The sequence below is a fragment of the Lynx rufus genome, unplaced genomic scaffold (genome assembly GCF_022079265.1).
Source record: "Lynx rufus isolate CCGP_SWC_20201006 ecotype Redwood Valley unplaced genomic scaffold, mLynRuf1.p SCAF_6, whole genome shotgun sequence".
NCBI classification, from domain to species: Eukaryota; Metazoa; Chordata; class Mammalia; order Carnivora; family Felidae; genus Lynx; species Lynx rufus.
The window spans coordinates 116,652,519-116,665,804 of record NW_025814878.1 but is presented as its reverse complement, the minus strand read 5'-3'; the positions used below and the strand labels follow the sequence as shown (position 1 = coordinate 116,665,804).

General features: G+C 52.1%; 2 protein-coding genes across 2 annotated transcripts; one reads left to right on the top strand and one right to left on the bottom strand.

Annotated features, from left to right (window-relative positions):
- The first annotated feature begins 170 nt into the window (after positions 1-170).
- TCF19 (transcription factor 19) lies at positions 171-5,230 on the top strand. Its single transcript, XM_047102848.1, has 4 exons — positions 171-509; positions 928-1,552; positions 2,658-3,216; positions 3,484-5,230. Exons 2-4 carry the CDS (start codon positions 1,315-1,317, stop codon positions 3,722-3,724), a joined length of 1,038 nt encoding a protein of 345 aa, XP_046958804.1. The 5' UTR covers positions 171-509; positions 928-1,314; the 3' UTR covers positions 3,725-5,230.
- A 157-nt stretch (positions 5,231-5,387) lies between these two features.
- POU5F1 (POU class 5 homeobox 1) lies at positions 5,388-10,873 on the bottom strand. Its single transcript, XM_047102846.1, has 5 exons — positions 10,469-10,873; positions 7,020-7,140; positions 6,568-6,698; positions 6,087-6,245; positions 5,388-5,902 (listed from the first exon to the last, which is right to left on the bottom strand). The coding sequence occupies exons 1-5, from the start codon at positions 10,871-10,873 to the stop codon at positions 5,636-5,638; spliced, it is 1,083 nt and encodes a 360-aa protein (XP_046958802.1). The 3' UTR covers positions 5,388-5,635.
- Between the last annotated feature and the right edge of the window lie 2,413 nt (positions 10,874-13,286).

The following is a 13,286-nucleotide window of genomic DNA, read 5'->3' as shown; positions in this document are numbered from 1 at the left end:
CCTCTGACTGCGCCTGCGCAAAGCGGGATGCTTGGCGGGCGGCTCTAAAATCCGGTTTCACCCAGGAAGGAGGAGAGAAAGAGATGCGCGCAGGCGCAGTACTGTCTAAAGCCGGACACAATTAAAGCGTTGGGGGAAGTCTCCGCGCCCTGGCGGCTCCTCCCAACTCCGGGAACCCGGGAAAATTTGTGAACTAATCAGAAAAAGCGGAAGGCGGGAGATCAGGGACACTCCCAGCACGCCGCCCAATGGAGGGGAAGAGGACAAATGAGCTGGCCAATCAGAAGTGGCACAGGGGGCGGGTTCGCTCGGCGCGGAGTTCAGACCCGGGAATTCCGAAGGCTAGGCGGGTGCTGCCCGCGCGCGAAGACCGCGCCCCTCTCGACCCCGGCTTCCTCGCTGTCAAACAGCGGCGGTAGAGCCAGCTCCGGGCCCGAGCCGGAGGGGTCCGGGGTCGCCGCACAGTCTGGCACTGCCTGGAGAGGAGACTACTTGGAGACTGCACCGCGGTAGATCGGAAACTGGGCTGGGCAGGGGAGGGAAAAGGCTGGATTTGCCTTGCATGATCTCGGGGAGCTCTTTCCCCTGTTTTTATCCCAGCCGGAGAAGCTGGGAAGCCTCCAGGGTTTAGATCTGCTTTGTTAGAGAACGTAGGGACCCTTTTCACTGCCTTTTGGGGGACGACAGTGGATTCACTTCCCACTGGGGTTCAAGATAACCAGGTAGAGCGAGGGATTGGCCTGAAGAGCGAGGTGCGGGCGAGCAGAAGGGTTACTCTCTTTGGATAAGTCTGACAAGAAAAAGCTTCTTTTCTCCAAAGAACACTGAGGTGACAAGTTAGTATTGTACAGAAGCAGGAATCCCTATACACACATCTACAGTTTGCATTTTTCTGGAAGTTGCCTAATGTATTGTTGCCTTGCACAGATTGAGTCTCCCCGAATATTCTGTGGCCTGAAGATCCGGTTCAACTAAAGTGCCATAGGACGTGTTCGTTTTTGCGTTGCACTGGGACTTTCCCTGAAATTTTCAGTTGCAAAACTGCTTGCCAGACAATTTTGTTTGCATCGCATGCCTAGGCTCCTTGCACTCTGAATTTGCACTATGCCGGTCTGGGTTCTCTTCTGAGTTTTGCCACAGACCCCTGGTGAAAACTCAGGCCTGTGCTCAGAGTTGCACAAAGCACAGCTCAAATTTGCATCAGACAGAAAGTAAGCCATCAGCCCAGAACTTAGGCCACCGTGCATGGCTCAGGAGTGGGAAAGGTGATGGACTCCTGAAGTGGAAGAGGTGGTGCAGGGGGGGGCACCGCCCATGCTGCCCTGCTTCCAGCTGCTGCGCATAGGGGGCGGCAGGGGTGGTGATCTCTACACCTTCCACCCCCCTAGCGGGGCTGGCTGCACCTATCGCTTGGGTTGTAGGGCCGATCTGTGTGATGTGGCCCTGCAGCCCCAGCAGGAGCCTGGCCTCATCTCTGGAGTCCATGCGGAGCTGCACGCAGAGCGCCGGGGTGATGATTGGAAGGTCAGCCTGGAAGACCACAGCAGCCAAGGTGAGTAGTGAGCGGGCAGTCTTGCTCCTGGGCAGTTGCAGTTCTGGGCTGGAATGATTAAGGGGCTCCACAGTGACCCTGCCTGCCTCCCAAACTCCCTATCAGGTTGGATGGACAGTTGTAGTCCAGACCTGTGTCTTCCCACTAAAGGTGTGCAATGTCAGAATCTCTCTGCAGTGTTGGCCCTCAATGGTCCCTGCCTAGCTGGAACCATCCAAACAGGGGCTGGATAGATCCAGGGCCTGGGCCATCATTAGGGAAGTATCATAGTGGGAATGTTCTGGGACCATTGGGGGCCAAGCTCAGACTTGACTCAGTTTCTAAATTGGCTGAGACACCTTGTTCTTGTCTTAAGGCAGTTATGATATGTTGAATTATGTTTTAGTGAGCAGAGCATATGTCTTACTCCCTGACTTGCAGGCAATTGTATGCAGTCAGCGTCAAGAGGCCTGGGTTTTGCCACTGTCCCCTGGTGAAAACTCAGGCCTGTCACTTTACCTCTCTGGGTCTCAGTTTCCTCATAGGTAAAATGTAAGGCTTTGTAAGTAAGGTCTGTTGTAAGAGTGTTGTGGAGATTAGATAACTGTAGTAGCCAACATTTACTTAGTGCTTACTGTATGAGCCAGGCACTATTCAGGTGCATTAAATATAGGTGAGCACTAATATCATCCCCATTTTACAGACAAGGAAAATGAGGCATAAAGAGGTTAACTTGTCCAGGTAACATAGCTGGGAAGGGTGGAGCCAAGATCTCAACCCAGATAGTCTGAGGTATGCCAATAACTATTTTTGTGTTGGAGCTGGGGTGACAGTATGTCTGAGAATGGGACTCCAGTGGGACCTCAGCAGAGTGAAGGAAGGAGTCCATTTCCTCCATGTGCCCTGCGAGAGGGCATAAGTAAAATAAACTTGTCCTCCACTCACAAGGAGCTTAATATCTGATGTCACCTGCTGAGGGACTTCAAATGTGAGAATTTGATGACAGATGTCATGTTCTCCCTCATGTTCCCCAAAAAACCAAAGGAGGCCAGGTTTCTCCAGTCCTGACTCTGGTCATTTCTGTTTTTGTCATTCTCTGTATCTGTCTGGTGCCCTCCATCAACAGGGACTTTGGTCAATAATATCCGACTCCCAAGGGGTCACAGACTGGAGTTGAGTGATGGGGACCTTGTGACCTTTGGCCCTGAAGGGTCCCCAGGAACCAGCCCTTCGGAGTTCTACTTCATGTTTCAGCAAGTCCGAGTCAAACCTCAAGATTTTGCAGCCATTACCATCCCGCGGTCTAGTGGCGAAGAGGGAACCAGAGCTTGTTTCCGGCCTATGCTGCCCCCACAGGGGGCCCCACAGCGCCCTCTTAGCACCCTTTCCCCTGCCCCGAAAGCCACACTGATCCTCAATTCCATCGGCAGTCTTAGCAAGCTCAGGCCCCAGCCCCTCACCTTCTCCCGGACTGGGGGTGGGCAACAGAACGTGCCTGTTCCCACTCCCCCTAGAGAGGTGGGGGCCACCCCTTCTGCTCCACCCCCAAGAAATCGGAGGAAATCGGCTCATCGAGTGTTGGCAGAGTTGGATGATGAGGGAGAGATGCCCGAGGGCTCCCCATCGGTCTTTATAGAGCCCAGGAAGAAGCTCCGTGTCGAGACACCCCCACAGACACCTGGTGGGTAAGTGGAGAGATCTTTCTCAATTTGTAAACTCCCTTTGGTTCCTTTTTAGACCCCCAGGCTGGGAGGTGGCCCTCTGCTCTGGGCATAGGATTGGGGATGGGGATGGGAGGTGAACAGAGATGAGACAGATGTTGAACAGCAGGACCTGAGTCAGCTCTACTATTCAAGTTCACTGTTAGTGTAAATTCATTGTGATCATCCAGGGGCAAGTTCTAGGCTTCTACAGGTTTCCAGTGACCCTGGCTTTTGTGTCACTTTGTTCAGAAATCGACGTGGACGTCCTCGGAAGCACCCAGTGAACACGCCCAGGGCTCCCCCAGCAGTTGGGGGTGGAGAGCCCTGTGCAGCCCCTTGTTGCTGCCTGCCTGAAGAAGAAACAGTTGCCTGGGTTCAGTGTGATGGTTGTGATGTCTGGTTCCATGTGGCCTGTGTTGGCTGCAGCATCCAGGCTGCTAGGGAGGCTGACTTCCGGTGCCCAGAGTGCCGTGTAGGCATCCAGACCTAAGGCCCACCAACAAGGCACCAAGAGGACAGAGAGCTGGTACCTCCAGGCCTTGGGTGGACACATTGGGGCACCAATGGGTCTTAAAAAATGTTCCCTTCTTTCCTTGCCTCCCCAGGAGGGAATAGCTATAGGGGAAGTGCCCATTGCTATGGATATGGAGTCAAGGCCTGAAGCCGGTCCTCATGGCCAAGGGGACAGAAGGGATGGTTTCCTGCCAAAGATCTTTGTTGCCTCCGGGAAGTTGCCAGCAAGCTGGAAATTCCGTTACAAGCTATAGGTTCTTGTTGTCGTAGGCACTAGAATGTCTGTGGTCAGAGTACCCATCAATTGCAGATGCCATGCCTGAGCAGATAAAAGCCTCAGACTTGGAATGAGTGAATGCTTAATGTTTTGGGATGGCATTATAAGGCATTCTGGGAAAACCTAGGGCACAGCCCCAAAACTTTTACATTGTGGGTAAACCATTGCCACTGACCATGATCATTACCTGGCTTTTCAGAGCTATGCTTCTATTTCCAAATAAAGAATTAGCTTCATTCACTCTTAGATACCTATTCTTTTTGCAGGTCTGATACTCCTTGCTTTCCAGTTCTTGAGAATGATATTGTCTGAAAAACTAATTCAGGCTCTTAGAAGAGAGATGAGTAGATAAAGCAGAGAAATATGAACCTGCTCACTTGATATGGAATGGGCTGGAGGTGGGAGACTAGAAAAAAGGTAATTAAGGTTTTTAGATTAAAGGAAAACAGATCCACTGCCATTAAAATAAGGTGGATGGTTTGGTCTGGTTCATGATGGCAGAACCTTTACAAGTTTCACAAGTATGACCATGGAAAAGAGAAAACCTGGTACACCAGCTTGAGTGAATGCTGACCTGATCCAGTGTAGATCAGCTTAACCCACGTATAGTATAATAAACAGATTCCCTTTCATGAGCCTTACACCAAGCCAAGATACTGTCAAAATGGGGTTTCTGTAGCTCTTATTAGGAAAGTCCCATCTTGACCTATTACAATCTTTTATGTCCATTCCTTTCTATCCCTTAGATTTACCAACCCAAGGTTTATTTTTTTTTAATTTTTTTTTTTTTTTTAACATGAAGGAAAACAGCTCCAAGCAAGGGCCCCAATTACCCCAATTAAGTAATGGCAGAGCCAGGACAAAAACATGGGGATTTGGGGCGTCACTCATGGACAAAGTAGGCCAAAATCTTAAGTGGAAACCAAATGGACTTTGGTATCAACAAAGCACATGATGGAGTTTCTACCTGGGGCAATATACAGAAAGAAAATATTTAAAGATAATTCCTTGGTGTAACGCCACTAAGGATACTTCCAGAGTAGAAAGTGGGGAAAGCAAAAAAAAAAAAAAAAAAAGTCAGCTCCTGATAGGGAATGGGCTATAAAAATAAGGTATTCCACTCAAATTTCCCCAGGACTCCAAGTCACAGGCTCTGAAGAACTAGTTCATACCTATAGGGACTTTCTACAAATAAATGGATTCCAGCACTGGCTTTCCCACGGATATTGTGTGACTGAGCAGTTTAAATGGAACCTTGGTTTCAGGGTCATTGGGGTCGGAGAGCTAATACCTAACTATTGGGTATCCCCAGCTCCTCTTCTAATCAAAGGAGGACAAACCAAAGACAAAAGTATCCACCTACTGTGTCCCAGGCTTCTTTATTTAAGAAAGTGATGAGTGATGTGGGGATTAAAAACAAGAGCATCCTTGAACTTCACCTTCCCTCCAACCAGTACCCCCCCAAACTCCCTGCCCCACACCCTTTGTGTTCCCAAATCCTTTCTTAGTGAAATGAAGAACTTAATCCCAAAGCCCTGGTACAAACCCCAGGTTCTCTTTCCCTAGCTCTCCCCCTTCCTCTGGACCCCATTCCTAGGAAAGGTTGGCACCTCAATTTGAATGCATGGGAGAGCCCAGAGTGGTAACAGACACAGAGGGAAAGGCTTCACCCTCAGGGAAAGGGACTGAGGAGTACAGTGTAGTGAAGTGAGGGCTTCCATAGCCTGGGGTACCAAAATGGGGCCCTGGTGCCAGAGGAAAGGATACTGGTGCCCCTGAGAAAGGGGACCCAGCAGCCTCAAAATCCTCTCGTTGCGAATAGTCACTGCTTGATCGTTTGCCCTTCTGGCGACGATTGCAGAACCACACTCGGACCACCTGGGATGAAAGATACAAGGTAGAGTGACAATCAATCATGAACTCCAGGAGGTGGGGCTAGCTTTGCTTAGTCATTTGGCGCAAAGCCAACAGATCTAGAGTGGTTTGAAGACAAGAGCCAGAGCCAGGGAAAGGGAGGTGGTGACTGGGGAGGAGATGGAGCACATAAGGACTGGGCACTCACATCCTTCTCCAGCCCGAGCTGCTGGGCAATGTGGCTGATCTGCTGCAGGGTGGGTTTCGGGCACTGCAGGAACATGTTCTCCAGGTTGCCTCTCACTCGGTTCTCGATACTTGTTCGCTTTCTCTTTCGGGCCTGCACAAGTGTCTCTGCTTTGCATATCTGGTGAGGTGGAGAGAGAGTGACAAGGGAGGAAGATGGAATGGCAGACTTTGAGCCTGCAGAGCACCAGGAAGTCAGTGACTCAAGAGCAAATTGCTAAGGGGGCAGTGCCTGGATGGGTCACCTGTAGCAGATGGTATGGAGAGAATCCTGGAAGGGTGGGTTTAGACGGATGACTCTGGACCTCCTTCCAGAACTGAGGAATTCCACTCCATCCCACTGAGGACCATTGCCCCAGGAAGGAGAGCTGGAAGCCATGGGTGGAAGCATTGAAAACCAGGATAAGGCTCAGCAGACCCCTGAGCATCCCTGCCCCCCTCACCTCCTGCAGATTTTCGTTGTTGTCAGCTTCCTCCACCCACTTCTGCAGCAGGGGTCGCAGCTTACACATGTTCTTGAAACTGAGCTGCAAAGCCTCAAAACGGCAGATGGTTGTTTGGCTGAACACCTTCCCTGGGGAAGCCAGTGGAAAGAGAAGCAAGGTGAGGCAGAAGGCAGTACCTGTGTGACCCCAAGACCCAGGGCCCCCCCACCTTTTCCTGCCTTCCCGAGATCCCACACCAGGGTCACACTTCTTCCCAGAGGAAAATCAAGGTCCAGGTACTTTTTCCCCCTTCCTCTCTACCCTCTTCATGTGTGGGGATAGAGTCCGCTCCTGAAATACCCTTCCTTTGCTTCCCTGGTAGGAAGAAAAGCCCCAAGTTCAGGCATGTTCTTCCAGGGGAGATGTGGTCCCTGTGTTCTGTGTGTCAGGACAGGCTGAGGGAGACCCACCAAAGAGAACCCCCAGGGTGAGCCCCACATCGGCCTGAGTATATCCCAGGGTGATCCTCTTCTGCTTCAGGAGTTTGGCAAATTGTTCCAGGTCTTTCTGCAGAGCTTTGATGTCCTGGGACTGCATTCATAAAGGAAGAGGACATGTAAGAACATAAACACACCAGTTGTCGATCCCCCTTCCCACCTGGGCCCCAAGAACCTGGCTATAGCCCCAAGGAATGGTCTGTGGGAGTATCTGCATCCAGACTGCCCACCAAATATCTAGAAGTAGCCTATCTACGAACATCATTCACCCCAGAAGGTAACACATCGGGTAGATGCAGAGCACCATTCCTGCATAGATGGAAAGGCAGGCCCTGGCCTCCATGAGAATGAATACCTGTCAGGTTATATGAAGGGAGCTGCTGCCTCTTAGCTCATTTCATTCCCACAAAAGCTTTTTGACCCAATTATTATGCCAGTTTGAGGCAGTTGAGACTGGAAAAGTAAAGGGCACATGTCTCTAATTCTCAATATGCTCTCCCCCAGCCTCCTCCCAGGGTATGACATGGCATGCACCTCCACACACACACTACAGAAAAGGTGTCAAAAAAGGTATGAATTAAGTGACGGGTAGACTTGGTGCTCATTTTTAAAAATCTGATTATTCCTTATTTTTACTGTATCTTTTTGTGACATACAGGGATTCTCATTGATTAATTCAATAGATTTACTGCACACTTTCTATTAACCAAAGGCTACCCAAACTAGACAAAAAGCCTCAGGGGGCTTCCATTGTAACATGGAGACACAAATAAGTATCCAGCATGTTACTATGGTAGAAGCACCATGGAAAAAATGCAGCAGGGTGAAGGATTAGAGTACAGCAGGGTGGGAGACTATGAGGATGGTGACAATTGTAAATAAGAGACACTGATGCTTGAGCAAAGGGAAAGATCCCAGTGGAAAGGCCCTGCAGTGGCAAGGCCCGTGTGGCTGGAGCAGGGTGAAAGATGCAAGAAAGAGGGGAGGAGTTCACAAAGTCAAAGGGATGAGCAGGGCAGATCTTGTGGATGCTGCAGTCAGCGAGTGAAACGGAGAGCTGCTGAATGGATTTGTAGAGTAAAATATCTGATTTTAAAATGTTCACTTCAGGGGCGCCTGGGTGGCTCAGTCGGTTGAGCGTCTGACTTCGGCTCAGGTCATGATCTCACAGTCCGTGAGTTCGAGCCCCGCGTCGGGCTCTGTACTCACAGCTCAGAGCCTGGAGCCTGCTTCAGATTCTGTGTCTCCCTCTCTCTCTGACCCTCCCCCATTCATGCTCTGTCTCTCTCTGTCTCAAAAATAAATAAACATTAAAAAAATTAAAAAAAAAATAAAATGTTCACTTCAGGAGTGCCTGGGTGGCTCAATCTGTTTAGCGTCAGATTCTTTAGTTTGGCTCAGGTCATGATCTCACGGTTGGTGGACTGAGCACCTCATCAGGCTCTGCATGGACAGTGTGGAGCCTGCTTGGGATTCTCTCTTCCTTTCTCCCTGCTCCTCCCCTGGTCATGCACGCACACTCTCTCTTTCTCTCAAAGAAATATTTAAAAAAATAAACAAAAAAAAAATTTTTACTCCAGAGGCACCCGGGTGGCTCAGTCAGTTAAGCATCTGACTCTTGGTTTTGACTCAGTTTGTGATCCCAGGACTCGTGAGGTCTTCGCTGACAGCACGGAGCCTGCTTGGGATTCTCTCTGAACCACCACCCCTGCCCCACCCCTGTGCTCATAGTCTCTCTCTCAAAATTTATAAATAAAACTTAAAGGAAATAAAAAAGATAAAATGCTCACTTCAGTTGACATGTTGACAAACATACTAAGGAGGAAATGAGGGTATGACTTGTAACAACTGCAGTAACCCCCACATAGATGGTGGTGGCTGGGACCAGGGGGTAGTGATTGCTTCAGGGTGTATTTCCAAGGTGAAGATAGCTGTGCTTCGAAAAGATGGGATGTAGAATGTGAAAGGAATGAGGATGACCGGTTGGGGCCTTGAGCTACTGGGTGGTGGATGGGGTGAAGCATTTCATGGAGCCATCCCAGCAGGAGACATAAAGTGTGGTAGTCCTCTCCACAGGCATTTGAGCTTGAGAGTGGATGAGAGGAAGGAAAGGTAGATAGAGCAGAGGGTGATGGACTGAGCCCTGGGGCACTCCAATGAAGGCAAGTGGCCAAGAGGGCCAGAAGAGCAGCTAAACCTTTGTGCAGTCCTAGAAACTTTGAGGGAAGCATTCCAAGGCTGATCACATCATATTCAAATAGGCTAACTTCCATTCCCAACTTCTGCTCAGTCCCTGCTTCAGACCTATAAATGTTCTCAGCTTCCCATAATGGCTTTTCCAAATCCTACTTTGAGGATTGAAATAAAGTAACCCCAGTTCAGACCTTAGCTTCATCATTTAGTAGTTAAGACCCATGAAATAGGCTAATAATACCTCCCTGGGAGATTTTGTGGTGGTTTAATGAGATAATGATGTAGAAACTGAGCACACAGCCAGGCACTTAGGAAATGGACCACAATTGGCAGCCATTATTATTCAAGGCTCAGCAGTCACCTCCTACAAAGTCTAGGGCCACTCGGTCGGCTGACCCGCTCACACCTCCTTTGGTGAGGTCTAAAGGCTTAGTACTTGATCTCTAATTGCTTACACTTGTCTCTTGGGAGGACTGGAAGATACATCCTTACTAGTCCTTAGCAGGGCTGGACCCAGAAGTCTTTCAATCCCTCAGCAGACCCTACATTTGGGCGATGGCCTGGAGGACTTCTTCCACCAAGGGGGTGCCAGGGTGTGCACTTTGCATAATGGTGACTCACTGGCCCCGAGGCAGAGGTCAAGGGAAGACAAGCCCTAAACTTGACGGGAGGTAAACCCAACCCCACACGTCCACACACACAGCACAAACAGGAGCTTCTATCAGAAATCAGTCACACCCTAGACTTTCAGGAACAATAACCCTGGGATAAGCACTGTTTTTGCCCTCAGGCCACACTTAACCCTAAGGCCAAGATCCTGAGTCTCGTAAGGATCAAATTTTCAAGAAGGGCTAAGGGTGGGAGAAGGGACTCAAACCCCAAGCTGGGCCTAGTGCTGGGCTGGTAATAAATGAGTGATCGGACCCTGGTCAGGCCAGGCCTAGGATGTGGAAAGGTGCTACTTGACAAGGGCCGGGCGGGAAGCAAGGCCAGCCTGGGGCAGCTTCCGACTCCCTGGGGCTGCCCTGCCCTCACCTGCCCCTTCTCTCTGAATTCTGGCTTCTGGTTCCCACCGTGCCCTTGCTCTCAGGCCACACAGCCCTCTTTGCCTGGGGCATCGACTCTGCCTGCTGCCCTCTTGGGTTCCAGGCCTAGGCAGCCACCACCCCCTCCCTGGACGCCCCCTGCCAGCCCAGCCACCCCCTCTGGCCCTGTTTCAGCTCACTCGCCTCCTCGGTGTTTTGCTCCAGCTTCTCCTTGTCCGGCTTCACAGCCCCAGGTGGGGCAGCGCAGGGCTCAGGGGAGGCCCCCTCGGAGTTGCTCTCCACCCCGGCTCCCCTTTCGCCCTCTGGCTGAGAGGTCTCCAGGCCGCCTTGGGGCACCAGCCCCACTCCAACCTGAGGCCCACAGTACGTCATCCCCCCGCAGAACTCATACGGCGGGGGGCACGGGGGAATCCCCCACACCTCAGCGCCCGGCCCAACCCCGGGCCCGATTCCTGACCCGCCGGGAGGGCCTTGGAAGCTCAGCCAGGTCCGAGGGTCAACCCAGCCGGGCTCCGGCCCTCCCGGCGCATCGCCTCCACCGCCTGGCGGGGGCGAGAAGGCCAAGTCGGAAGCCAGGTGTCCCGCCATGGGGAACGGAGGCGCCCCAAGCCGGGGGCCTGGAAAAATGAGGGCTCTCCGAGGCACTGCTCAACACCTCTCTCCCTCCCCAATCCCACCCACTAGCCTTGACCTCTGGCCCCGCCCCCTGGATGGGTGGAGGTGAGGGCGGTGGGGGTGGGAGAAACTGAGGCGAAGGGTGTTTGCCTGATGGTGGCGGTGGTCTGTGGCGGGGGTAGGAAAGCCAGGGAGCTCCAGCTAGGCGCCTCTCAAGGCCCCAGACCCTTGATGCAGGCCCCTCATTCGGACCTTCACTTCCAACCCGCAACAGGCTGCCTGCCCCCTCTGGGGCTCTGCACACCTCAGAACTGTCTGGGTGACTTGGATACTTCCTCTCGGTTCTTCAGGAGCCCAGGTGCTTGACCCCTCTTCAGAGACACTGACGCCATCTCCTCCCTGGTGCACAGCCATCCTCTCAGCTCCTCAAACATTTTTGAGTGTGTATGTGCCTAGGACTGCCGTAACTACCCCTCCATTCCTTAATAGCCACCCCCTGCAGTCCTCCCTCTTGCCCAATTCCCCCAGGGGGAATTGACATCCCCATCCGGATTACTGGCCAGGTTCAGTCACTCCAAAGCCACAAATGCCCTGTACCTATCTGCCAAGCCTGCTGAATTTCACCCCATCTCCAACGGCAGACTGACAGACAAGGCCTCCCTTCCAGAGCCCCCTTACCTACTAGACCCAGGGATTGACCCCCTACTTCCCTTTCTAAGGGCCAGACTCTGGACTGACTGGGCCCACGTTCTCTAACCTTTGTCCAGACGGAGGGATCAGACACATACACCCCAGAGGCCCCCCACTGTGGGGCCCCACATCAGCCTCCTTGGCACCCCCCCCATCAGAGACCCGAATATCTGGCCCCATTGTTGGCTGTTCTTCCTCCTCCCCCTCCCCAGCCCAGGCCTCCAGCCCCAGGCCTTGGGTGGGGAAAGCCAAAGGAGAGAGCTGGGGAGAAAAAAATATCCGACTTCAGGTTCAAAGAAGCTTGGAAGGGACTGGGGGAAGGGGGCAGGACAATGGCCTTGGCTGGACAATCCCAGTCCCCAGAGGGGGCAGCTCTAACCCTAAACAAGTGCTCAACCCTTGAATGGGCCTGGATGGCTCCCCTGGGGACAGCTTCCTGCTCCCCAACCCCCAAGCCCCAATCCCCCACACAGAATCCCCCTCAGAGCAGCTAAAAAGAACTCCAGCAACACCATCCCCCTGCAATCCCCTCAAAGCCTGAGCCTCAGACAGGACCCCCCGCTGGGACCTAGGTATCCTGCTCCCCTTCCTCTGGAGGACTCAGGCGTCCAGCCTTGTCATCCACCCCTCCCCCAGACCCCCAGGCCAAGGGATCCGCTTTGTTTAGTGGGGCTGGTGGAAAGATGCTGAAGAGGTGGAAAGCGATTTGGGGAGGGGGTACAGGAAGCCAGCCCTAAACTCTCCCCCCAGGGTCTATTTTTCTGGACTTCCCTGACTGTCCTCAGGGCTCACACTGCTGGCCTAGTGCTTGATTCTGTTTGCAAAAGAATAACCCTCAAGGATCCTCAAACTTGCCCTAAGTGGAGGCACTCGGGTAAATTGGGGGACTGGATCAGAGTTATCCGCAGCTTGTAAGGTCGGAATCCTGAGCCTAGGGACACTGACACTGACCCCTGCCAACTTTAAGGCATCTCTTCAGCTCGCCCCTGTCTGTGGTTGTTTGCTGGGGTCAGTGGCTCAGTGTCTGCCTTCTGAGGGGCTGGGTGTCCTAGTGGGGGCCCTTCTACCTGTAGCCAGCTGTCTTTACTTTGGTATCAGTGAGTTTTTTGTGCCTGTTTTCTTTTTTTCCCCACTGAGTCTATATAACACAACACTGTTCCTGTGCCCATCTATATGTACATTTTGTACAACTAACCGTGTGCATGCATTTCAACACTTCCCATAGGTCTGTTAGCAGGTCTACAGGGCAGCAGGGCAGTGGAGCCGGAACTGTATTCACCTCTAAGCCACTAACTGCCCAAAAGGCAGATAGATTAAGAGGCCTGATGGGGGTGGAGAGACGTGCTTTAGAACAGAAGGGGGCCCCTCCCCAGCCATCTCCCCCACCCCCAGGACAGAGCCATCACAGCACCTTTGTCATGCATCTATCTGCTGTCTGCCAAGAAGACAGCCTCCTGGAGGAGGGGGAGGGGCAGTCCTGAGACTTGGCTGAAATCCCCAACACCAGTGCTTCTCAGCTCACCACTCTCTAGAAACCTCCTTCCCCATGCGAGTTCAGAGAGTCCCTGCTGCCCATCTTCGCAGCGACTCCTCAAACACCTTCCCAATTTTCCCACTCAACACCACCCTCTTGTTTTTTAGATTACAAATTGTAGCTGCTCTAGGTGGTGTCTCTGGCCTGGGCAAGAGACTCATT